We start from the raw sequence: 25,492 nt of genomic DNA on the forward strand, positions 1-25,492 counted from the left end.
AACAAGTCCACAGGTGAGGTAAGCAGATATCACTCAGATGTGGGAAGACAAACAACGCACATAAAAAAGCGTAGCACAGGTTCATTACACATCAGCAACACGTTTATTCCACAATAGTTGCACGGTAATTCTACGTAACAGTGGACACACGCTCACAATGTTTTGGAGAATCGAAGTCCAGGGATGTGTGGTACATCAGTTGATGGGAATTGTCAACTTCCACACTGGTGTTGGCTTCTGGGTGTTGGGGGTCAGTGTTGACCACACAACAGGCAAAGGACACTGGGAAGGACAGATAAGATACAGTCAAAAGCATAGACGAACAGGAGAGAAATGCAATACACATGCACAAAACATGTTGCCAAAACACCTACACAAACACTAGTTAGCAGTACTACCCTATTGTGGAGTACACACCACCTGAATGGACACATCACAGTACGCATCCAGTCAAGTGGCACACAGACACACTCAGACAGCAACAGAGCTGGCTCAACACATTCCTGGCTACCTCCATACATTCACATAACAACCCTGGAAACTCACTTTCAGGTGAAGAAGTTGTTGATGAGCTGGTTGCGGACGTCACCATCATCTTCATCATCACTGGCATCTTGGCCCAGGCCGGGATCCTCCACAGGTGCCGGACGTTGCTCGTCGTCATCCTCATCCAGGATGAGAGGCACCTCCTTCCGCACCGCCATGTTGTGTAGCATGCAGCAGACCAGTATTATTTTGCACACCTTTGCAGGCTCATATGGGAGGGCCCCTCCGGTCTTGTCCAGGCAGCGAAAGGGGCTTTTCAGGAGGCCAAATGTCCGCTCAATCACCCTCCTGCTCCGGCCATGTGCCTCATTGTAGCGCAGCTCGGCTGGTGTCACAGGGTTCCTGAGGGGTGTCAGCAACCACGGCATGTTGGGGTATCCGGAGTCACCTACACACACAAAAATGAACAAGTAGATGAGTTTGGTAGGAGTGCGGAATACAACACTGACAAACACACACAATGAGAAACAGTCAGTACACACCGACAAGCCAGGCACGCTGAGCTGGCATCTATGACATCAGCGTTGCAATGTGACTACTCCTCATTATGTAGGCATCGTGCGTCGAACCAGGGAACCGTGCACAGACATGTGTGATCAACATGTCAGCAAGACAGACCACCAGAGCATTGATCGAATGGTAGTGCTTCCTGTTACAGTATGCCTGCTCATGTGCCTGTGGTGGCATCAGGGCAACATGTGTCCCGTCAATGGATCCAATGACGTTTGGCATCCTCCCCAGTGTATAAAAGGCATCCTTAATTTCAGGGAGTTCATCTTGGCTCGGGAACTTGATATACAGGTTGAGGAATTGCAACATCCCCTCCAAGACATCGCGTAGCACCCGACTAAACATCGTTTGCGACATCCCACCAGCAGTAGCCACAGTGTACTGGAAGATACCAGTAGCAAAGAAGTGCAGGGCTGCCATCACCTTCACCTCTGGGGTCAGTGCTGTAGGGTATGTCCGGCCAGGTAGCAGATGTGGCGCCAAATGCTCCGCCAACTCCTCAATCAGTGGCCTGGTGAAGCGGTACCGTCTGATGCTGTCGCGTTCCTGCATGGTTGCAAGGTCTGGGAACGGACGATGCACAGCTGGTGCCCTGCAGTCCAGAGATGCAAAAAGGAAGATTGTCAGTACATCCCCCCATGTGGCCATGACCACGATCACTCTCACATGCTAGTTCATGACATTACACAATGTACTGAGGTGTGTGCTATTGGGCATGGACACATATGTCACCTACAAGACCACCACCTCACATCTCAATTCCACATGTCCACATGAGCCCCATGTAGTGCAATGGGCCAACCATCTGGCTGTGTCACCCAACCTATGTGCTGCTGCAACGTTAAAAAAACACACCCCAGTGACAATTGAAGCCTCCTGTCTCCCAGGCATCACAGACCTTTGCCATGCAGAAACCCAGGCTCTCTGTATTGCCACATCAACACAGCAATGGACATGGCGTAGCACGTACACACCACAAGGCAAGCGTAAGTCCCACAGGTAGTGGCCACTGTTGTTCATGCCGGCCCTACATGTACGTCTCTTAGACACACACCCCATTAAGGTTGATGCATATACCACATGGATGTGGAGACTGTCACCCATTGGTAACATGTGATCAGACACATCTGAGACACAACATGCACACAGACTGTGGGTGCACATCAGTATTGGGGCTACAGGTCTCACTGTGACATACATGCCATCACCCCCAGGACTCAGGGTGTATGTGACATGCCCCAAACATATCCAACCTGACACTGTGGCCTTCACTCATGCCCATTACTGTACAATTGCACATCACAGTGCTAATGTGCATAACACACAAAGGACTCAGCCCCCATGTACAAGATAACAGCATGGGATTGGCTGCACAAAGTGCCAGACAAAAAAAAAGCTGTGGCTCCCTCAAACACCTAGGGAATGCAGCCTCACATGCCATGGGACACTGTGTGGCAAATGCTATAGTGTGGCAGGTGTGTGCAGGTGTGCATGGCGAGTATATGTGTGTTGCATCCGTCTAATAGTCACACTAATGCGGTCTGACGCGGGTGACAATGCGTACGCATTGCATGGGTCATGTCCGAGCCGTGCGTACGCCTTGTCATTGAATGCAATGAGGTCCGACGCGGGTGACAATGCGTACGCATTGCACGGGTCATGTCTGAGCTGTGCGTTCGCCTTGTCATTGAATGCAATGAGGTCCGACGCGGGTGACAATGCGTACGCATTGCACGGGTCATGTCCAAACCGTGCGTACGCCTTGTCATTGAGTGCAATGAGGTCCGACGCGGGTGACAATGCGTACGCATTGCACGGGTCATGTCTGAGCCGTGCGTACGCCTTGTCATTCAATGCAATGAGGTCTGACGCGGGTGACAATGCGTACACATTGCACAGGTCATGTCCGAGCCGTGCGTACGCCTTGTCATTGAATGCAATGAGGTTCGATGCGGGTGACTATCATGCATACGTGTCTGACAGGCATGGTCCGAGACAGGCGTACGCCTTGGCCATTGAATCGTATGGAGACGGGTGCATGTGCACATACAAAATACGCGTTGTACAGTCAGTTGAACGAGCCGGGCACACCCATTGGCTCAGGACTTTCATGGAGACGGATGCGGATTCAAAACTTGTACGAGTTGTGCACTGGAAATTCGGTTGGATGCCTACAACAATGTTGCAATTTCAAGTGTTCCATGAAGGTGAAGATTTGAACGATGCGGAAGGTGTGTACGAGTCGTACTTTTACATGGATTGGCCAGATTCATAGAATGCAACCGTGTTGGACCTATCACTTTGGACACATGGCACAGAGTCTGCCTCTGCAGCACAGATATAAGGCTGGCTGGACCCCAGGGAGCTCACTTGCCTGCACTACATGCTACTGGATCACATCCCTGCTACCACTGCTGCTCTCTGCATCCTCTGGCTCCTGCTATGGCACGTACACTGGAGAGGGCCCCAGCCTTCACTGAGGAGGAGAACCAGGCCCTGCTGGACGGGCTCCTTCCAGAGTACAGAAAGCTCTATGGGACACCAGGGGAGCAGGTGAGTGTGCTGTCCACTGGCTTCCTAATTAAGCATGGTGTCTGACTAGCAGTACTAGCAGTGTGTACACCAGTGGCAAGCATTCTCACTGACTACTTTCATCCCCCAAAGTGTGTAGGAACATGTACTGAATAATTTTCCTGCTGCTAAAGTGCATTTTTGCCAGCTTAAACTATCCATGCATTGTTAACATGTCAGACATGCATGTGAGTTTTCATTCCCCAGGGTTGCACTACCTGTGTAATTATTTTCCCTTTGTTATGATGACATGTATATCTAATTGTGTGCTGCACAAATCTGGGGCATGTGTGTTAATGTACTTTTCACTTTGTCCTCCTCACAGGTTGATGCCCACCAGAAGCAGGAGATCTGGCTGACCATCGCCCGGGCTGTTCGTTCTGTGGGGGTCTACAAGCGCCGCATCCTCAACTGCCAGAAGAGGTGGCAGGACCTTCGGGGCTGGACCCGGAGGATAGCTAGAGTCCAGCTGAAGCTGTCACCTCCACGCAGGAGGGGCAGACACCGGACCCTGACTCCCCACATGCTCCGGATACTGGCGGTGGTCTTCCCGGACCTGGATAGGCAGCTGAAGGCCAGACAGCAGCAGGAAGGGGGTAAGTCCATGCCTGATCTGTGTACTATGTCTGACATGCAAATAGCAGTCTTTTGTCCGGGTCACACTTCCACATTACGTAGGTCTTGTAGTCCCAAAATCAGGTCCCTCATCTGTGTGATGCACCCTCCTCATCTGTTCCACAGGTGTGGCCCCTACAGTCTTTTGATTGTGTCACTAGGGAACTGTGTCCCTGCAGTCAGCTATGTATTAGGTACCAGTCAGCATCAGTTCCCGTGACTCTGTTGTGTGTGTCATGGGTGGGTCAATTGTTTACACGATGCCTGAGATCTGACATGTGAACTGTGTGTGCCCTTGAGATGTGTACCAATTGCTGGTCTGACTCGCAACATGTTTCTGGGGTATTCAATACAAAACCATGCAGCAGGGTACTCCAATTTTTGGGCATCAGGCGTAGGTATAGCAAGTATGCCACAATTGCTTAGCCACCTGACTACTGTCCGGGGCAAAACACTGTTTCACTTAGTCCTGCCCACTCAAGGGCATTCAGAAACACTCTGTAATCCTACTCCAGTGTGTGAAATTGCAGGTTGTGCTTCGTGACATGTGCCCTCAGGTGTGTGCCTCTGTGTCATTAGGGTGTGGCTTGCTGCTACGTACAACTGGGTTGTCCATGATTCCAAGGGTCAGCATGACATCTGCAATGTGACTGTGGGAGACAAGACCTGTGTGATCATCTGACAGCGCACAATCGTGTATGCAACTGTGTCCCTCATGCAGCTGGGTTATATGCATGGCAGACTGTGATGTGTTAATGTACATGGATTTGTGATTGCTGAGACTCATATGTCTGATTTTCATGATGTGGGGTCTTCTGGGTCCTGGATATGTTGTTTGCATGGGATGGGCAAGTGCGCCGGTCATCTGAAGAGTCATGTTTGCCCTTGAGCTAGGATTGTGAATCAGTGCATATTGTTGTTGTCTGGATGCCCTGCCCCTGTGACAGGAGACACTGTTGACTGACTTACAGGGCATCCCAGTGCCATGGCATTGAACTTGCTATGAGTGAGCCTGCGTTGTGTTCAAGTGTGCACCATGCACCCCAGTGTGGCCTTGCCCATCAGGACATGAGTACATCATAGTGTGTGTTACTGGCATGCATCCCAAGCATGTGAAATGAGTCTCTGCCCATACCTTCATCCGGACACCTGTGCTGAGTCAGTCGCAAGAGATGTGCTGTGGGTCTAGTGACATACTCCTACATGTTCACTTGCATGTACAACTAATGTGTGGGTGGTGCATGTTGGCACATTGGGGTATTAGCATCCAACATGCAACAGACATATGTGTGCAAGTCAAGGAGGGATATGTGTGCCATGGTTGATGTTTGAAATGACAATTGTCTTATTATAAACAGAGTTGGCACTTTGAGCTGTGTTCAGCTGATGATGCCCTGTGATGTGATGTACTCACTGTGGTGTGTGCAGTCGGTGCAGGTGACTGATGTTGTTCTCTTACTTCCTATTCCTATCCAGATACATCCACGGCCATAGGAGGAGACAGCTCCACAGAACAGGAGGAGCCACAGAGCCTTACAGGGACAGAAGGAGAGGAGTCAGGTGGACCCAGTGTCACGGAGGGCGATTTGAGCCACACAGAGGAGTCGTCAGCACCATCCCCCCCAGCTGAAGGCCACAGCAGCTCTGAGGATGACTCCCCTGTGGAGGCGGGTGTCAGCAGCCACCAAACCCCAGCTAGTGTGGCTGTCTCCGCCACCACCACCACCACCACCACCACCCCCCTCCCATCGGCTCCCATCCCAGAGGTCCCTGTGGGCTCCCGTGTTCGTGAGCATGTCTCTTTGTGCCACGCACCGCACCCCCTGCCCCTGTGTCCCCTGCTGCCCTGAGTGAAGAGTCTGTGGACCTACTTATACAGATGCATGTGGGGCAGACGTCGATGCTGAAGGTCCTCCATGCACACACAGGTCTGTTGACACAACTGGTGTCATTCATGGAGGGCATTTCCTCGGGCATGTCTGCCCTACAGAGGACCAACCAGTCCGTGGCCTCCTCCCTGATGGCAGCAGTGTCCCTCCTCCAACAGTCCCACACCCCTCCTACCCCTGCAGCACCCACAATTCCTAGCACACAACCTGTCCAAAGCACAGAAACCCCCAAACCAAGGACTAGACGTGCACACAAGCAAGCGCAGGGGACTGATTCCACACTCACAGGGGCTGGTTTGCTGACACACACACAGTCATCCACAACCACTCCACAGTCTTCCGAGACCTCTCCCTCCCAGCCCCCTTCCCTTGCCTCACCTGCAACCCCATCCCCCCAGAAGCTCTTCCTCTGTGACCATGGCCTCTTCCCCACCGACCCAGCAGATCCTGATTACAAGGGGAAGAGGAAGTCCCCACACACAGAAGGGAGTGCCCCTCACACCCAGACACCCTCCCCCAGGCGCACTCAGACCGAGACGCCCACCCGCAAGTCCCCCCGGCACAAGAAGAGCAAGACCCCCCCCCCCGCCAGCACGCAGCTCCAAGGCAATGTCTCTGTCCTCCATCCCCCAGGCCACCACTCCAGAGGTTCCCCCGCCACTCCCTGCCCTGGGTTCCCCCACACACAGATACACCATCCCCAAAATGCTAAGGCCATCCCCCCCTAGCACTTGCTCCTCCACACCTGGTCAGACAGTTGCTGCCACTGATGTGGGGACCGTGTCACCACCCCCTGCCCTCAGACCTCACCTGTCCCCCATTCCGCTCCCATGGATGTAGGCACTGCTTTGGAGTCCACGCCCACCCCGTCTGACTTGGGCACTGCAGTGGTGAGCCAATCCACTCCATCTGACCTGCCCACTGGAGTTGTGCCGGCACCCGCCCCATCTGACTTGTGCCCCACAGTTGTGACAGCACCCACCACTTCAGTCATCTCCACTGCAGTTGCAAGTGTCTCGCCTGCATCCCCCTCCTCTTCCCTGCCTCCTTCTGCTGTGCCCTGATCCTGTCCCTGCGGTGCCTGTCCTGCCCCCATGTATGCCCCTCCGAGGGGATGACCCCGGTCCGTAGCAGTGCAGGCAAGCAAGGTGTGATAGTTGTCACTCTAGTTCACTCCTTGGCAATTTGACATGGACTGGCCATTGGCCTTTTGGTTGCACAGACGTTTCGAATTTCATATTCTGAATTTGTGACTCTAGTTCACTCCTTGCCCTTTGGACATGGACTGGCCATTGGCCTTTTGTTGGAACAGACGTTTCACTTTTCATATGCTGAATAAAGCTTTTTACTTTGTCATTGTGAACTTGATTTAGCTGTACATCATGTTGAGGTTGTTTTAGATGCCCTTGCACCTGTAATGCTTGGTTTACAATGTTGCATACTGATGTGTTGATGTGAGGTACTCCCTGTGGTCCATGAGATATGTATCCTATTCTGGTGGGTATCCATTTCATCCTTTGCAGCTACCTGGGTGTGTCTGGATAAACTATTTGTGTACATCTCTCTGTGAGCATTTAATTGCCATGGTCACATCTGTGGCTTGCACCCCTGCACATATGATGTGCTTCCCATTGTCAAAATTGTCACTTCCACATACTTCATGCTCATCACTACTGGCCCTACAGGTGTGGGCATCATTGTAATAGGAGAAACTGGGTCTTCTGTGCAACTTGCTAGACATATGTTTGGGGTATGTGCAGCTGACTTAGGGGTGACTCCCGTACCCAGGCTGTTGTGACCAGAGCCTTCATTGTGCGGTAACTGATGGCTGACTGACCAAGTGTTCTGCAGATGTGAGTGGGACTTGCGGTGAATATGTTTGGCACAGCTGGGCTCCCACAAGAGTTATGTCCCCTCAAGTTAGTGTGTTGTCCAGTGACATGCCCTGGGCCCATGGTGTGTGTTGTATGTGCATGTGTGTGTGTCCACATCCCTGTTCATACACAGACAGTGTTCCCTTGATATGTTCCTGTTGTTGATGATTGCTGAGTGGTACTGGGTTCATCCCACTACTTTTCCAATGGGCTACCAGATGTGTGGGTGCATGACTCACTACTGTTAATTGGTGTATCATCATTGTGATTTGTCAGTTCAGAGTGTTGATGATATTGTCAGACACAGATGGGACACAGTGAGGGTTCCTCAAGGCACTTGTTTGTTCGCAATATCATGTAGTTGTCCCTAGGTGGTAGTTTTCAGTGATTGAGACATTTATATGTGTGTGTGACTGCTCACACTTGTCGGGTTCACGGCAGCGATGCTGGTAGGTGTCAGCATGGATGCCTTGTGTTCCTCCTTGGCATCTGCATAGTCCTGGGACTGTGGCAGGAATTGTGAAGGTAACATGAGCTTTGAGGTCATGGCTATGTATCGCATACTGTGCAGTATGTCTGTCATTCCCCAGGGTTGTAAACAGTCCTTGTGTGATGTGTGTGTGCACCTTCGTTCCTGCCAACATTCCTGTGTTTGTCATGGGTGCATGTGCAATGTCACCTGTCCATGTGGGCTTCACAGATACACATTGTTGCATTTCAGGTGTGTGGTGTTGATGGTGGACTGATGTGATTGTTTGCATGGATGGTCCCCTAGCTCCTGTTTGTCCATGGATGAGGGGCCATGCTGAGTGATTTGTGTATGTGTATGTGTGATGTACGTTTGTGGCACAGGACACATGTCTGGGTTTCCCAGTTTGTATGACATCTGCCTTTGTCATCACAGTGGAGGTATAATGCATGCTTGTGTCACACCAATGTCTTGTCCCTGGGGATTGTGCTGTTGTGTGTCAGTCTCTTGCTGTGTTAGTTGGTGTTCATTCCAGCTAGTGTCACATGTGTCTGTTGTGCTTCCTCTCATCTCCCAACGCCTGATTGCCCACTGAGGGTGTCCCAATGATGGTTTACCTTTGTATGGCACTGTGTCCACATCTGTGTCACTGTGGTTCAGCCCCTCTCATGTGTTGTGTAGTTGCCTGTGGATACTGTGACACACACACACATGTTGTGTCGGATGTGCAGTGTGAGTTTGCCTGTTTGTGTTTGTGCATCTGCACCAGTGCATTGGTATTGCTGTTGTGGGCCTTGGTCTGGATGCTGTTTCTGTGATTTTGCATGCTGTCCCTATGAGTCATTTCACTTCATTGTGCACATTCATCCTGGTTGTTGGGTGCCATTGCTGGCATGGAATGTGAGTTAGTGAGCTGACACCTACAGTCTACACATGTTCTTTTGGTTGGTGTGTCTATTTTCGAGATGTGTGCATGCTCAGTGTTGGTCACTTCTGCTGTTGTGTCATTGTACGCTGTGTGCATTGTCAGTCCTCATGTGTGGTGCTTGTCTGCACATGGCCGAGAGTGTTATGTTTTCACAGCACTGTTTGCCTCAGCACATCTCTGTGTGTATGGGACACAACCCTATTTTCCCCCAGAAGTGTTTGATGTGTTGCGAGCAGGGATCATACATGCTGTTTGTTATTTGCAGCTTTGACCATGATGACACTTACCTTTTGGTCACTGTGTTGAGGGGGGTTTGATCCCCATCACCACAATGCTCCACATCTGCTGCATTTTGTGAGCCCCCACTTGACTTCTGTTCTACACAGTGAGGGGGTGTTCTTTTTACATTGCCACAGTACTATGGTGATGCTTGCCTTGTGTATGTCACACTCATGTGTTGGTCACACATGTGCTGTTACTTACATTGTATGCTCGTAGCCATATTCACTGTTGTGGGCACTTGTCACAGACTACACACTGTTGTCATGATGTCGTGGGGGATGTATTTTGCGGACATACCTGATGTTTGCGTATGCTGGATGTGTTGCGCATCACCCATCCTATGGCTGGGGGTGGCAGGGGTAATGGCCAACAGGTCCCCTGTGAGTGGGGGTGGCAGGGGTGATGGGCAACAGGTCCCCTGTGAGTGGGGGTGGCAGGGGTGATGGGCAACATAAACCCTGTGAGTGGGGGTGGCAGGGGTGATGGGCAACAGGTCCACTGTGAGTAGGGGTGGCAGGGGTGATGGGCAACATAAGCCCTATGAGTGGGGGTGGCAGGGGTGATGGGCAATATAAGCCCTGTGAGTGGGGGTGGCAGGGGTGATGGGCAACAGGTCCCCTGTGAGTGGGGGTGGCAGGGGGGTGGGCAACATAAGCCCTATGAGTGGGGGTGGCAGGGGTGATGGGAAACATAAGCCCTGTGAGTGGGGGTGGCAGGGGTGATGGGCAACAGGTCCCCTGTGAGTGGGGGTGGCAGGGGTAATGGTCAACAGGTCCCCTGTGAGTGGTGGTGGCAGGGGTGATGGGCAACAGCTCCCCTGTGAGTGGCGGTGGCAGGGGTGATGGGCAACAGGTCCCCTGTGAGTGGGGGTGGCAGGGGTGATGGGCAACATAAGCCCTGTGAGTGGGGGTGGCAGGGGTGATGGGCAACAGGTCCCCTGTGAGTGGGGGTATCAGGGGTGATGTGCAACAGGTCCCCTGTGAGTGGCGGTGGCAGGGGTGATGGGCAACAGGTCCCCTGTGAGTGGGGGTGGCAGGGGTGATGGGCAACATAGGCCCTGTGAGTGGGGGTGGCAGGGGTGATGGGCAATAGGTCCCCTGTGAGTGGGGGTGTTAGGGGTGATGGGCAACAGGTCCCCTGTGAGTGGGGGTGGCAGGGGTGATGGGCAACATCAGCCCTGTGAGTGGGGGTGGCAGGGGTGATGGGCAACAGGTCCCCTGTGAGTGGTGGTGGCAGGGGTGATAGGCAACATAAACCATATGAGTGGGGGTGGCAGGGGTGATGGGCAACAGGCCCCCTATGGGTGGGGGTGTTAGTGGTGCTGGCCATGCAACCCCTATGGTGGGCTGTTGTTAGTGGCCAGGATATGGATCCCCTGTGTGTGTGTGCCATTTTGCGGGTACGTTTCGTTTGTTTATGTGGTAGGTGTCTGACATACCGTCTGCGCCGTCGGCGTCGGTTTCTGAGCTGGTCATAGATGTAGAGTACTGGTATCACCTGCGCGATGGGATTCATGATGTGTTCGTGTCATACACGCTGCTTGTTGCTCCGTCTCGTACCCGCTGCAAGCTGATATGCTTGTTTTCCGGATGCTGTGACGTCCCATACGTGACGACCCGTCCGGCGCGCAGGAAGTACGCATCGTACTTGTCATGCCGGAAACTGCTATGGATACTGCTTCCGGGCGACACGGTTCCTCTTTGGGAGTTACGGCTCGGACGGAGAATGGGGCTTGATTCACAGCCTACGTGTCGGTCGGGTTTTTGGCAGTTATGCACATCGTACTTCCTATACAGGATGGACCGGCTCCGGGTACGTGTTGGTCGCAGGGTAAGGCTACGGACAGCTGTCCGACCGGCCATCGGAATCGGCCCCTAAATGTTTTTGTAAGTCTGCAAAGTGGCATTATGGCTTGGTGCCATCAGCCATTCCTGTCTTTCCTGCCAATAGCATGTTGCATTGTGGGGCTTGTAGTTTTGCTTTTTAACACTTTCCTTATGGCCTCAAAATTCCAGCAAGCAAAATGATGTTGGCTAAAATGCCAGGATTGGCAGACAATATTAAACATAACATGGAATAACTTTTCAGGTATTTATAAAATTTTTATAAAGTTGATTAGACAGCCTCAAAAACTGCTTATTTCCTGCGCAACACCAAATGGAAACTCTACGAACAAATTATGTTAGAGTTCATTCACAACACGCATTAAAGCAAGCATTGACAAAGCAAAGCTTCTTGCCTTTTGTGTAGTGGGAAATGTTGAACAGAGCTTCACAACATAATAAAGGTGCCGCCCAACCTTCCCTAACGCAATGAACAAATAAAGGACAGGGGGCAGCAGCAGAGGGACATCACAATTCACTCACCTACACAGGACAGACACAGCACAGATAGGCAACAAACAAAAGAGGGAACATGAGGCGTTTAGACTGTTGTATGATTTCTGTAAACACACATAAAAGAAGTTGAAAAAGAAGAAAAAGCCAAACCTCTTGTGGAATTACCATACATTCATGTACTCACATTGGATGATGAACCCTCACTTACCTAGTGTTCAGTGTGGAATGCTTCATCATCTGGTTACACATCTAGTACTGGGAAGCATCCGAGAGTAATGTATTTCACTGATTGTACAGGCTTTTAGTTATGGTATCCCTAGTTTGGGTAAGGTTATGTCCCTTAATTCAAAAATATCCCTTTGTTAAACTGTCAGAACCATATTAAAAGTATACGTGGTTGAGCTAAACATGGTTGTTACTGGTGTCTCACAACCACAAGATTAAAAACAGAAGGGTCATGAAACAGACCTTATTTCTCTTTTCTGTCACCATTTTTCAGAGCTCAAAGTTTTTCCCTCGGGGTCAGGTGTTTTGCCCAAAAACTATAGCTATATCACATGAAATATTGTGAAAGACCATCAAAAGAGGGGTTAGTTGGGGCATATCTGCATTGGACACACTCCTTGAAGAGGCCTCACAGTGTGCTGTTGTTGAGGCTGTGGCATGTTTCCCAGGGGGCATTGTAGTCAACTTAGTGCTATTAAACAAGCCATGCCAACTTGCTGCCTGCCACTCTTTTATTTAGGTGAGGTACAAACTTTTAAATTAAAGTGTGGTTTGGATTTACTCATTAAAGCACATTAGAATATATCACAGCACTGAGGGGCCTTTATTAGAATTAGCAGACCACATCCATTTTGCCCTGATAAGTAAAAAAATGACTCAAGAAGCAAGTCAGTCATTTTGTTTACTCTATATAGGCCTATGGAGCAACATTATGGTGTATTAAAACATATACAAGAGAGATTTGTGACAGTGCGTCTCTGAACTGGAGTATTTCAAGGTGCTCTCATGCGTGATGATCGCTGTAAAGTAGGTGCAGAGAAAAAAAGTAATTGCCTAATGTCACAAAGTAAGGTCTAGCTGGGAAGCTGGGATTGAAACTAGGTTTCCTGATTAAACATTGTGCAATTAAGATCCTGGATGGTTATCGCTTTCTTTCCCCCTTTGGCTTGTTGCCAATTTTATTAGTGATCACAGAGGCAAGTTGGTTGTCTTGTGTCTCCTAAACAAGTCCTTTATTGTTATTATAGATGGAGCAACATTTTTGTGTATGAAACCATATATAAGAGAGGTTTTTGTGACGTGTGCATCCTGGCATGAATTAATTAAAGGTGCTGTCAAATGTGATGTCATACGTGATGCTCACAGAAATGGAGGCAGAGCGAAGAGGACTAATTGCCCAGAGTTGCACAGTTTGGTCAAGCTGGGAAGCCAGGGTTGAACCCAAGGTCTCTGGGTCAGGACCCTGCAAGTAGTTTAGTTTTAGACTCTGGTCCCACTAAAGCTTCTGACTGGCCTGGGCATTTTATGCACATGCATTTAAAATATCCTTTGTTTTTTCCATAAAATGGGACAAAATCAGTGGAAACACCCTCCCTTTTTTTATAGCACAGGTAAGCTTTAAGCACGTGCAAGCTTCCGTCCATCACAGGAGAGTTGTAACTTGGGGAGAAAAAACACAAGCTTTCGCCATTGCAGGATAGGTGCAAATTTGGCAGCAGCAGTTCAAGCTTTGCTTTCCCAAAGAATGGTTACATCATAGCAGCAGCAAAGCAGGCTTCTCTGTCTCACAGAAGGCAGCAAGTGCAATCTTCCATTTGCTGCAGACTAAATTTAGTTGCCCAGAGTAGTACAAGCTTTCAACGCTTTCAGAACATGTACCATTAGGCAAAGTGACATGTAGGAAACAAACATATCTCTGGAGTGAGTGCTTAAATCATTTAGAGGAATGTATAGGTAGAAGTGTGAATGAATATGTGAGTTCTGACATCATTCGCACTTATGTGATATCTCCATCGGAATCCTGATGGGCCTGCTGCGGTCACTTACAGACTACGGTCTGTTTCTCATGTATTGAGATGCAGCTGTATGCTAGTAGGCCATTGTTATTTGGAGCAGCCCAGCCTTACACAAGTAACTATGTCCTAGACAGGCACACCGGTGACAACCAATTTGAAAAGGTTTTGAAGGTGCACATCAAAGTCTGTGCATTTACTGCCTTGCTGCTGCACCTGTTCAATGTTCAGGGCCTCCAGTGTCCCAGATAGAGATACAGAGCACGGGCACAATTATGCCCTTCTGAGTCAAGTCCAGGGCTTCGAGGCACACAAGTGTATCGCAACCTTCCCCACCATCATGTCAGGTTCATGGGGAGAGAAGGGATGTCATGCGGCCATAGTGTATGCGCCATCGGCCCAAGCAGGCATCATTTGAGTCATTTTAAATTCAGGTAATTGTCGCCATTGTAATGTCATAGACACAGGCCTGCTTTGGGGATATCAATCAATGGGTCTTGTAGAGCATGGCTTGTCACCCCGGGGGGGGGGGGGAGGGGGGGGGTCTTCATGTGTGGATATGACAGTGCAACTGAGTTTTGGCAGTAAATTAAATGAGGACACAAGAAGCCATCGCCTTTTAATTAGCAGGGTTGCCTGTGAGGGATGGGTGTGGGCGACTGTAGGACTGCCCTCAAAGCAGCACCCCCTCACTAACTATTACTAAGTAACTACTAATTTACGTGAGCTGAGGTGGCAGATCATCGCGATCATCTCCGTGACACGCAGGACACAGCATATGTAGACAAGAAAATACTGGAAAGCTTAAACTGATATCCTTCCAGATATAGTAGTATTCCTTAGGGGAAAAGATTTACTTTTCTTAAAATAAGCCTCACCCACCAAAAGGTTCCTTGGTGGCATGCTTCATCATCAGGTTCTTCCCACCCCGCTGCGAGACGGGTCGTGCTGAAACTAACTGAGAAGTGGGAGCACTTTCTGGAAGGTGTGGGCTATATTACTAAAAGATAGGAGTGGAAGTATCAGTGAGATAGTGAACATAAATTATAAAAAATACCTAGCCACTAGGGACCTAAACTTTATTGAAACCTGTGGCTGGTATTGTTAAAAAAGGTGGGAGTTGGTGGTGCACAATATAATGTATGTGTTACTCCTGGTCAAGGGTGGTGAATATTATGGACACTTTAGAATACCCGATCCATTTCACCATGCTTTCCACCCTTCCTGGGAAGTGGCACACCTAGAGAGAGCTAAATCCCCTCTCTCTATTCTACTTTTTCTTTTTTTTAGGTCTCACTGAAGGGAGTTTTAGCAGTTTTGGAGAACTCATGTTATCAATATTTTAAAAAAAGTAGAAGTAGGAAATAATACAGTGAGGGCGGGCCTTTGGTCAGTATTCTCCAGCCATTGGCTTTCATTGGTTTCCATTGCTTGGATGGGCTGTCCATCAGTGCCACGGCATTTTGAGCTGACGCGCACACATTGCTGACTTTAGATGATGAAGGGCCTTCTTTCAGCAGCCCGTCATTGTGCTAGCAGGCTCAATGGTTACAGTCACTCATTTGTTTTCCCATTGGCTGATGGTGCCCAATTAGTACTTTTGCTAGGCTACAGAAGCAACTTGACATGTAGTTTGTCATTCGGAGTCTGTGTGTGTTCAGTGATACATTTACTGACAGGATGACGATGAATGTCCTGGTTGGCCAGGGCTGGACTGGGAACCAAAACTGGCCCTGACAAAGTGCTCGGCTGCCCCCTCCCCCCCGGGGGGGTTGGGGGTGCCACCGAGCTCTTTGCCAGGGCCGGTTTTCTGCTGATTTTGTTACAGGGCCGATTTTGCAGCTATGCTGCAAAAAACGCCCTGTAACAAAAACGGCCCCAGGGGCCCAAAACCGGGGGATTGCCTGGTGCCCGCTATGGCCAGTCCGGCCCTGTGGTTGGCTTTATGTCAGGGTTAGGCATTGGCTATTTACTAATGAGCCTTGTAAGTTTATTTCTTAACTGGCATTATTCAATGTTGTCGGATTTACAATTTGTTTGTTCACAAAGTAAAATCGTGCACACACGTAAGCTTCATACAGCTGCATTGAAAGTACTGTACTAGCCCCTTGTCAAAAGTATCCACTATGAAATATATGTTTTTCTGTTTATGCCTTTTAAGTTCACCAACTCAAACGCCATCTTCGAACTCATTTTTATAACACTCTTGTTTGATGGTACAACTTAACTCTGCTACTAAAGTCTGATCAACTATGTGGCCTTTCTGCCAGTTTACATATCGCTGTAGACCAAACGTTTCAGCGTTTTTGGTATTTTCTTTCCAGGACAGCTGGCAACATCACACAAAAAATCATTCAACCTTCACCATGCACTACTCCTCACTAAAAAAAACTGACCTATTACTTTTGCCATTGCATGTTTGAGAAAAGTGAGACCTGTTGGCTTTGCCAATGCTGGTTTAATGACATTAGCTTTAATGATCAGCTAAAGCTGTCTCTAGCCACACCTAATGACCATTCTCAAAATTGGCTGCTTCTGCAAACCTGTTGTCCAGGCTAGACACAGTGTTTACATTCATAGACTTCTGAAAAATTGATCTCCTTTTGAAAAAGAAACCTAAAGTTGATCATCACAGTCAGATAGAGATGTAAACTTTGTGCCTAGAGTTGCAATGTCTGTAGATCCCTCGGTTTACAGAAGTGTGCTTTGACTGTTTGTTACCTCCACACGTGAACTTTGGATTTCTCTGTTGCTTTTTCCTTTGCTCTGCAGCTAACTCTGCGCTACAACAAACTACCCATCCTTAGCGAGGATTCCTTTTCTCTTGAGGTGGTGACCACGCCAGCTGATTGCATTGACCAGAACCCTAGTAGCATGGAACTGGCCATTTCTGTCATGTAAGTAGTGGGGATGGGAGGTGAGTGCTGTAAATTGCTGAACCTTTGCCACTGCACTTACCTGCCATGGAAGTCTACACTCTCAAGCAGACTGTCAAGTCCTAAGACAATGTCCACGTAAAGCAAGCTGCACATTCACCAGTCACAAACCTTGATCTACCTAAAATTCCCTATACTTATCACCAAACCTAGTCACAGTGTACATTCTGTAAACATATCCAGAGCGCAGCACCTTACATAATCTACTATCATATGCTGGGTCACCTGCTCCCACACATGCTCATAGGCCGCAGCCACACTAGTGGTCATTTACCTAATTTGTTGCAATAGTTTATTATGTAGAGTTCAGCTCTTCATAGCTATGGTGTTAACTGTGCCCCTGGTGTGTCAACACTGTACTGCTTAGTGACCTGATGCAAATCACTCTTGCATGAGTGGCTAACAAAAGAAAGAAGGCTTATGGCATTGCCTGCCCTTGGACAGGCATAATCAAAGAGACAGGGAAATGGCACAGATCATTTCCTACACAATAGGCTTATCTTCATGCACTCTCTATTTTGTGATTTAAGGATAGCTGTTGAAGCCCTGTGAGCTGGCAAAAAGAGAGCATGGGCTCATGTGCAAAAAGTAGATTTTCTGTTACAAACACTCCGATTAGGAGTTTGCGATCAAAAAACTTCTTGTAGCAAAGTACTATACCTATTTTAGGAGTATGTTACATTTTTACTGACTGCTAAAATGGGCTTAGAAATAGATAAGGAATTGCTATTTGGAAGCTTCCCAAAAATAGCAATTCCTATACCTGCGAATCAATGGGTTAGGACTGAAGTAGTGGTCGAAAACCATTTAAAGTATTGACCCCCAACTTGGGGTGGTAACCCATACACAAATGGAAAGGGATCCCTTCATATTTGTGTTTGGTATAAAAAGTGCCAAATGCAAACTTTAAAACAAAAGTAAACTTTTAACTTTAAAGTTTAAGGAAAACAGGCTGCATTTTAAAAAAAAGTTTACTTTTTTTAAATGCAGTCACAAACATGGTTGTCTGTGGGCCCTAGGAGGGAACCATCCCTGTGATGGTATCAAATGTTAAATAGTCACAATTTGTTTGTGACTTGCCTCATCAATATTCATGAGGTCAGACAGATCCTGACTTACTATGATTCAGATTTTTAAGAACAGACTTATTTGTACATGGATTGCTTGAATTAATCTTAGCTGCTGGAAATTACTCGGGACCGCATACCAGTCCATCGTTATTTTTCACATCATGCCACCTTAGATTGGACCCAACATATGCAAACCAGTCTTGACTCTGAAACTGAGGTTGCACGGTGTGTAACTTAACGATGGACTGAGATGCGGTCCCGAGTAATTTCCAGCAGCTGAGATTAATTCAAGCATTCCATCCATCACTTTTTAAAATACTTTAATATGAATAATATTTAACAATCATAACATTAATTAAGCACTACTCAATGGAATATATTATCATCTGGTGTAATAGGAATGTTCAAAATGTTGTTGAAGATTTTCCATGGCTTTTTCAAGTGAGAGTAGTCAATGGAGCACGTTGAATATTAGAATTTCTTTTTGAAATATGAAGCTTGTATAATACATGCCAACAATTTAAAAGAGGAAAGTGGAGATATAAAAAACTAATAATAGGGAGAATGTAGTATCTCCTCCATTGAGGGTTTTTGAAGCAGAGGCAACTTTAGACAGGATACTTCCAAATTAAAACAAATTTCTTGCTTCAAAAGCGTGATTCTCCTACCTGAATCTGGTCTATTGGCATGTATGTAGTATGAGCCTCATGTGTTTTGGATTTTATGATGCACTTAAGATGCCCCATAGCACTTTACAATTCTACATTAATTCATATTCTTTTTTTTTTTTTTTTTTTTTTTGAAACCGTTTATTGCACGATGAAAAAATTACAGGCATGGGCCTACAACCATCCGGCCGGCCGCTAGAGTAGCAAAAGGCATATAGCATACATACAGTGAGAGTCTCTCGGCGGAGCAGATTGGCAAATCAGGTAAAATCAATGGCGTAGGCCGCATAACTCCTAGCCCACAATACGGTTTCCTTTTGTCAAACAGAACAACGCAAAAAAACCACACCCGCAAGGCAACCCGCGAACCAAGTGACAGTACGTGCTCCGTAAATGGGGGATCCTAACCAGCCGCAAAACTCTGAAGAGGGGAATGGGAGTATAGCAGGGACTGGGGAGCCACGTGCCCACGGCTGAGGGAGGGGGTCGGCTAAGGAGATGGGGCCGGCGAGGCTGCCGGTAGCAGTGGCGGCTCACAAATACCCCCACGGTAGGCGTTCCAGGGGCTCCAGATTTTCACCCACGCCCCAGGCTTACCCCTCGCCACATACACTACTTTTTCACGAAACATACACCAATCCATATGTTCTTTCCAGGCCAACACCGCCGGGGGCCTCTGGGATCCCCACAATTGGGCAATGTCACGCTTCGCTATCATGTATCCCAGAGTCACCCACCGCGTCTGCGGGACCGAATAATCATTTGGTTCCCACACATTCAGCAAGCATCTCCTCGCTTCAGGCAGCAATGCGACACGCGTAACCACACGCAAAACCTCATGCACACCGCGCCAGAATCGCTCCACTTTCGGGCACTCCCACAGTATATGCATGAAAGTTGCCAAAGCACCACAGCCGCGCTTACACAATCCGTCACCAGCAAAGCCCATACGTAGAAGCCTCGGCCCCGTGACGTAAACCCGGTGAAGGATCTTAAGCTGGACGAAGCGAAGGCGAGCCGGGATGGCCACCTCCTTCGGAGAGGCCACCGCGGAGATCCAGTCCTCGTCGTCCAGCTCCAGCCCATCGGCAACCCAGGCCTCGCGGAGGCCAGTCAGCAGGCACGATCTGTCATTGATCAGTTTTTTATATATAAGGGAGATCGTGCTGTCTGGTACATGGCCATCTAGCACCCTGTCCTCCAGGGGGGAAGACTCCGGAATGGACGCAACATCCGGGAAGACGGAGGCCAGCGCGTGGCGGACCTGCAAGTATCGAAAGTACTCACTGCCTCGCAGCTGAAACTCCGTCTGCAGCGTCTCAAAAGTCTTGAAACCCCCCCTCGTCCAGAGATCTCCCACCGTGCTGATTCCGATCGTGTCCCACTTCTCGAAGCCCTTCGATGTCCACAGGGAGCCCAACCTCTCAGACGCATATAGCGGTGACGCCCGGGTCAAACGGTCCTTCCACCCCATAGCTGCATTAGCCGCGTGCCATACACGCACCATGACACGCGTCGGTCCCGTCAGACGGGAGTCGGGCGTGCCAGAGTAGAGCGCTCGATTATAATCGCCACCGGGCAGGAGCATCCTGTCCATTTCAAATGCCGGGTTCAAGGCGGGCCCGTAAAGGCCATGATTGATTGCAGCTAGCTGGGAGGCCCAGTAATACCGTTTAATGTCCGGGAGGGCGACCCCCCCATCGTACCACGGGAGTGTCAATTTGGCCAGAGCAATACGCGGCCTCCCGTCCCAGAACAGGCGCCGCTGCAGGCCCTCCACCTCGCGGAAGTAGCGCGCTGGTACCAAGTCCATAGTGTTCTGGAGGGCGTACAGAAAGCGCGGCAAGGACATCATCTTAAACAAGGCCGCTCGGCCAAGTGGCGAGAGCGGAAGACGCCGCCAACGCGCCACATCCTCTCGCAAGCGCTGGAGGGGGGGCAACAAGTTCCGCTCATAGCGGGCCTCCGGGTCTAGAGTGATATATATACCCAGGTACCGGAACCCCTGGGAGGCAGTCTGGATCGGGCAGTCACGCGGTAGGGCCGGAGCCTCCCCGGAGAGCACATATACGCAGGATTTCGCCCAGTTGATGACAAGGCCTGAGTTACGCCCGAAGGAGCGCAAAACATCAACCAAGACAATCAGCGATTTGCGCGGGGAGGCGAGATACAAAAGGATATCATCGGCGTAGAGGGACACGCGGTCCTCATACTCAGGGGTCCAGCGGAGACCACGGATAGAAGGGTGCCACCGTAGCCACTCCGCCAAGGGCTCCAAGGCCAGTGCAAACAGGAGCGGCGACAAGGGGCAACCCTGGCGCGTGCCCCGCCCCAGCTCGAATGGGGCCGAGACTCGCCCATTCACCACCACCTGCGCCAATGGGCCCGAATACAACAATTTGACCCAGCTAATGAACCCCGGGCCAAATCCGAATTTCGCCAGCATCGCCCAGATGTATGGCCATTCAAGCGTGTCAAACGCCATGGTGGCGTCTAAGGATGCCAAGATGGCCGGCTCCCGCACAAACGGGACACGCGCGAGCACCCCGTGCAAGCGTCGCAGATTAAGAGCCGTGTTGCGATGGGGTATAAATCCCGATTGGTCTTGGTGGACCAAATCGCCCACCACACCGACCAACCGGTTGGCCAACACCTTGGCGAGGATTTTGGGTTCCGCGTTCAAGAGCGAAATTGGCCTGTAGGATGTGACCCGCTCACGGGGCCTCCCCTCCTTGTGTATCACCACGATCGTGGCCAGGCGCTGGTCCGGCGGGAGGGAACCCTGCAAGTGGGCCGCCAGGAACATCGCGCGCAGGTGGGGCGCTAGTACGTCCGGGCGCAGCTTGTAAAGCTTGATGGGGAGACCATTAGGGCCCATGGCCTTGCCGGACGCGACCGAGCGAATAGCCAGGGCAATTTCGTCCGAGGTGGGAGGAGCGTCCAGCGAATCCCTGTCCTCCACCGAAAGGGAGGGCAGCGCTATGTCCCGAAGCAGGGAATGGGAATCCTCCTCCGAGCAGGGGGAAACCGGAGAGTACACCTCGCGGAAGTAATCCGCGAAGCAGGAGACGATGGCTTCCGGCTCGGTGACACGCGTACCATCCATCCTCTCAATCAAAGGAACCACACGACTCGCTCTCTCCCTCTTATCCAACCACGCAATCAGTTTACCCGCCTTATCGCCCACATCATACAATCGTCCCTGTTGCTCTCTACTGAGGCCCCTGGCCGCCTCCGTGACGAGGGCCCTATAGGCCGCCTGCTTGAGGTGCAAAACATGCAACTTGGCATCCGTTACCCCGCTCCCCAGGTCACCCTCCAGTTCCACAATCTCGGCCTCCACCCGGGTCACCTCCTCCCGCTCACGCCTCCGGGCATGGGAGATAAAGGAGAGGGCCTCCCCTCTGAGGACTACCTTAAAGGCCTCCCACAGGGAGATGGCCGAAGAGACAGACCCCACATTCTCGTCAAAATATCGCTGTAAGGATTTGATCAAGTCGGCACGAATAGTGGGGTCTCGCAAGTACCATGCATTGATTGGGGCCACCCTGCCCTCCCCCCTCGGGAAGACATCAAAATGTAACAGTAATGGGGAGTGATCCGAAATACCCCGCGCCAGATGGCACACCTCTCCTACCCTCCCAGCGTGGGCCGCCGGGACCAGGATGTAGTCAAGTCGCGAGAGGCTACCATGGGCACCCGAGTGGAAAGTGTATTGCAGCTGCGTAGGGTGCTTTAGTCGCCAGCAATCCACCAGGCCCAGTGTGTCTAAGAGGCCGGACAGCCACGCCTGTGCCCGGGGGAGGTCCCTAGGGGGGTGACGATCCATAGACCCAGAAACAACCGCATTGAAGTCCCCCCCAACCACCAGCAGGCCACCCGGGAGGTCCAAGAGGAGGCGCCCCAGGTCCGCAAATGTAGTAGCTTGTAACCCAGGCGGGACGTAAACTGACATGAAAACAATCACTCTACCCTCCATTCTACCCACCAGGACAGTGTAGCGTCCCCTCTCGTCATGGCGCACCTCATCAATCTCCAGCGGGAGCGAGATTAATTCATATTCTTGAATGCACTCTAATAACTCTTTAATAGGATGCACTTTAAGTCTATCATGGTATTTAGATAACAAGTGAACTATGTGCATTAACCATGGGAATATGCACTAGGTCTTCATACCTATTATGGATAAGATCAAAAATCACATTTTTATTGGATATTTTCAGATCTCTTCATTATCTTTCATATTTTTAATGCATTTACCATATCCTACAAGTACCCCAACATGATTCAATTTTCATAAATGCAGGTATTAATATCAATATTGTGATATGTGCAGTCACTAATAGATTATGCAATGGGTTTTAGAATGAGCAGAATTGAAAATATGCACTACCCTTGAAATCTTTTAGAGCACTTTAAGTAAATATAGAGATACATAATATATCTTGTGCATTACGTGCAAATGTTGTAAATCTCATTTTTGTTAGTGTGCATTCCAGTTGTGGGGCGGGGATAATTACTATGATGAACAACAAATAATGTGGCACAGGACATAGTTTGATGAAATTCTAGTGAAAAAACACAAATAGACATGATTTACATACTTTTTTGATGTCTGAGAATGTGCAAATTATGTGGCTGTTTAAAACTGTATGATATTGCACACAATGGATTTCTTTGCTTCTTTAATTCAAGCACAGAAACTTTTAACCCATTGAAGCTGAATTGTCAAATAATGACACACCAACATGTGAATTTAGAGAAATTACAACTTGATTATTTGGAATTAAATTGAAAAGAAAAGTGATCAAAACAAGATGGCGAAAGTAAAAATGCTGACCTAATAAAGACTTTTGTGAAGACATATGGTTGCAGTCTATCTGTTGACTGAAGTAGAGAACTGACTCTTTTTAATCAAAGAAACACTGGAGTATGCTGGTTTGGTGGAAGGCTTGGTGCCAAAATGCGTTGACCGCATTAGCTTAGGTTTTTGCAATAAAAAGTGCTGACTTTTTTTGGGAAGGAACCCATGCCACTGCCCTTGTAGCTTGCATGCCCCTGTGAGGGAGAACATGACAAAGTTAACATGGCACCATGCCTGGGTGCCATGCTTACCAGCACTGCCTGAAGGCATAGGTACATCACCCCTCTAGCAGGCCTCAAAACCCTAAGGGAGGGTGTATTATACCACAGGTGAGGGCATATCTGCAAGAGCAGATATGCCCCTGTAATGACAAATATAGATCTCCCCTGGACCAAGGAATGTACCGTCACTTTCCCAGGGAGAGAATATCAGTTCCAAACTTATGGAATATAACATATACACCACACTTCCTAAGGTGGGCAAACTTTCAACACTCCCCCAAAGGCAAGGCAAGAAAACAATAATTTGCGCATCACTTGTCAGGAGCACAACTTCCTATAACACAATTACCTGCTAGAAGGGAATTCACCCATCCTTCTACAACATAATACTTGGCCAAGAAGAGTCCACACCTCCTGCTACAAGGAAAAGACGAATTGGTATATCTGGGATGTATTTATTAGTAAATAGCATCACACAGTAAGCCAAATGCACCTATCATAGCAGACTCTAACATATCAATAGTATGATTGAAACACAATCAAGGCAAATATATATGTAGAAATATATATATGTATGGATATAAGAATCAGAAAATAAGAAGGAAAGGAAAGAATCAGTAAAGAATCAAGAGACAGTTAGTAGCAGAGACACCTCACCTACTGCTCCATCATTTCACCCCACTTCGTTCAAGGGGAGTCCATTGCTTGAACCGGGCGAAAGCTCAGAAGTGAGACCAGCCTCCACTCTTGCGTGACAGCACGTCTGCTCCACTGATGAACTTCCACCAGGCCAGTGTAGACTCCCCTTTTTAATACACATTCAAACACCGCGAAGCTTCTAGCAAGCCCCGCCCCCTAGTTCTCATGAGAGCCCGCACCAGCCTGCTTCAAGGTCAGAGCAACGGTTGATCAGGCCCTTGCTATGACTACAAGACAGACCATGTACATTCCTCTGATAAGAACCAGTCTCTCTAGTCAGTAAAGACAGGAGGAAAGCAAAACATGCCCTCTTCTTCGTGCAGGCACAGATAATGGCTTCAGCATGAAAATGGAGTAAGTTAAGCCATGCACACAAAGGCCCAAAGCAAGATAGAATCAGAAAAGCAAGGATGAAATGAAATCATGTCAAAGGAGCACCTATAATTCTCATCCACACAACTTACAAGCACCACTGTACACAGAAACGTTTGAAGCAAGGTAAAGTCAGAAGGCAGAATGACATTAGACCACGTCAAAGCCAATAGGTCAAAGTCATAATTCACCTAACCCAAATAACATTATACACTTAATCCCTCAGTATACAACATTGAGCACATGTGTGCACCACCACCCACAACACTGCACCTCAACATCCCATACCTTCTTTTCTTGGAAAGACTATTCCACTAAAAGGCAGAAGACAAGCAGGCATATGCAAACCCATCCTACATTAAGGCTAAGGTAACATAACACACTTAAGTCAGTACAAAATAGTGGTGGTTGTGGGTCATCATAGGGTGTCAGACCACAAAAGTGGCTCATTCACTACATTGCACCCCGTGACCCTCGATCATCACCATTCACATATGTCAGAAACAAAATCTCTTAACTAAAGGCACAGCTATGAATGAAGCACTGCATCTCTTAACTGCAAAAATGAAATCCTTGCAAAGCAAATAGCAACTGTATATCATAACTGAAAAACAAAACTAT

General features: G+C 49.0%; 1 protein-coding gene across 1 annotated transcript in view; it reads left to right on the top strand.

The window, feature by feature from the left end:
* LOC146812812 (alpha-2-macroglobulin-like protein 1) overlaps window positions 1–25,492 on the top strand; it is a 761,857-nt gene that overhangs the window by 643,127 nt on the left and 93,238 nt on the right. Inside the window, exon 31 of the mRNA XM_085615204.1 lies at window positions 16,814–16,938. Coding sequence (XP_085471330.1) covers window positions 16,814–16,938 — 125 coding nt within the window. The remainder of the gene's footprint in view (window positions 1–16,813; window positions 16,939–25,492) is intronic.

This window comes from Triturus cristatus, chromosome 7, assembly GCF_964204655.1.
Source record: "Triturus cristatus chromosome 7, aTriCri1.1, whole genome shotgun sequence".
Classification (NCBI taxonomy): Eukaryota; Metazoa; Chordata; class Amphibia; order Caudata; family Salamandridae; genus Triturus; species Triturus cristatus.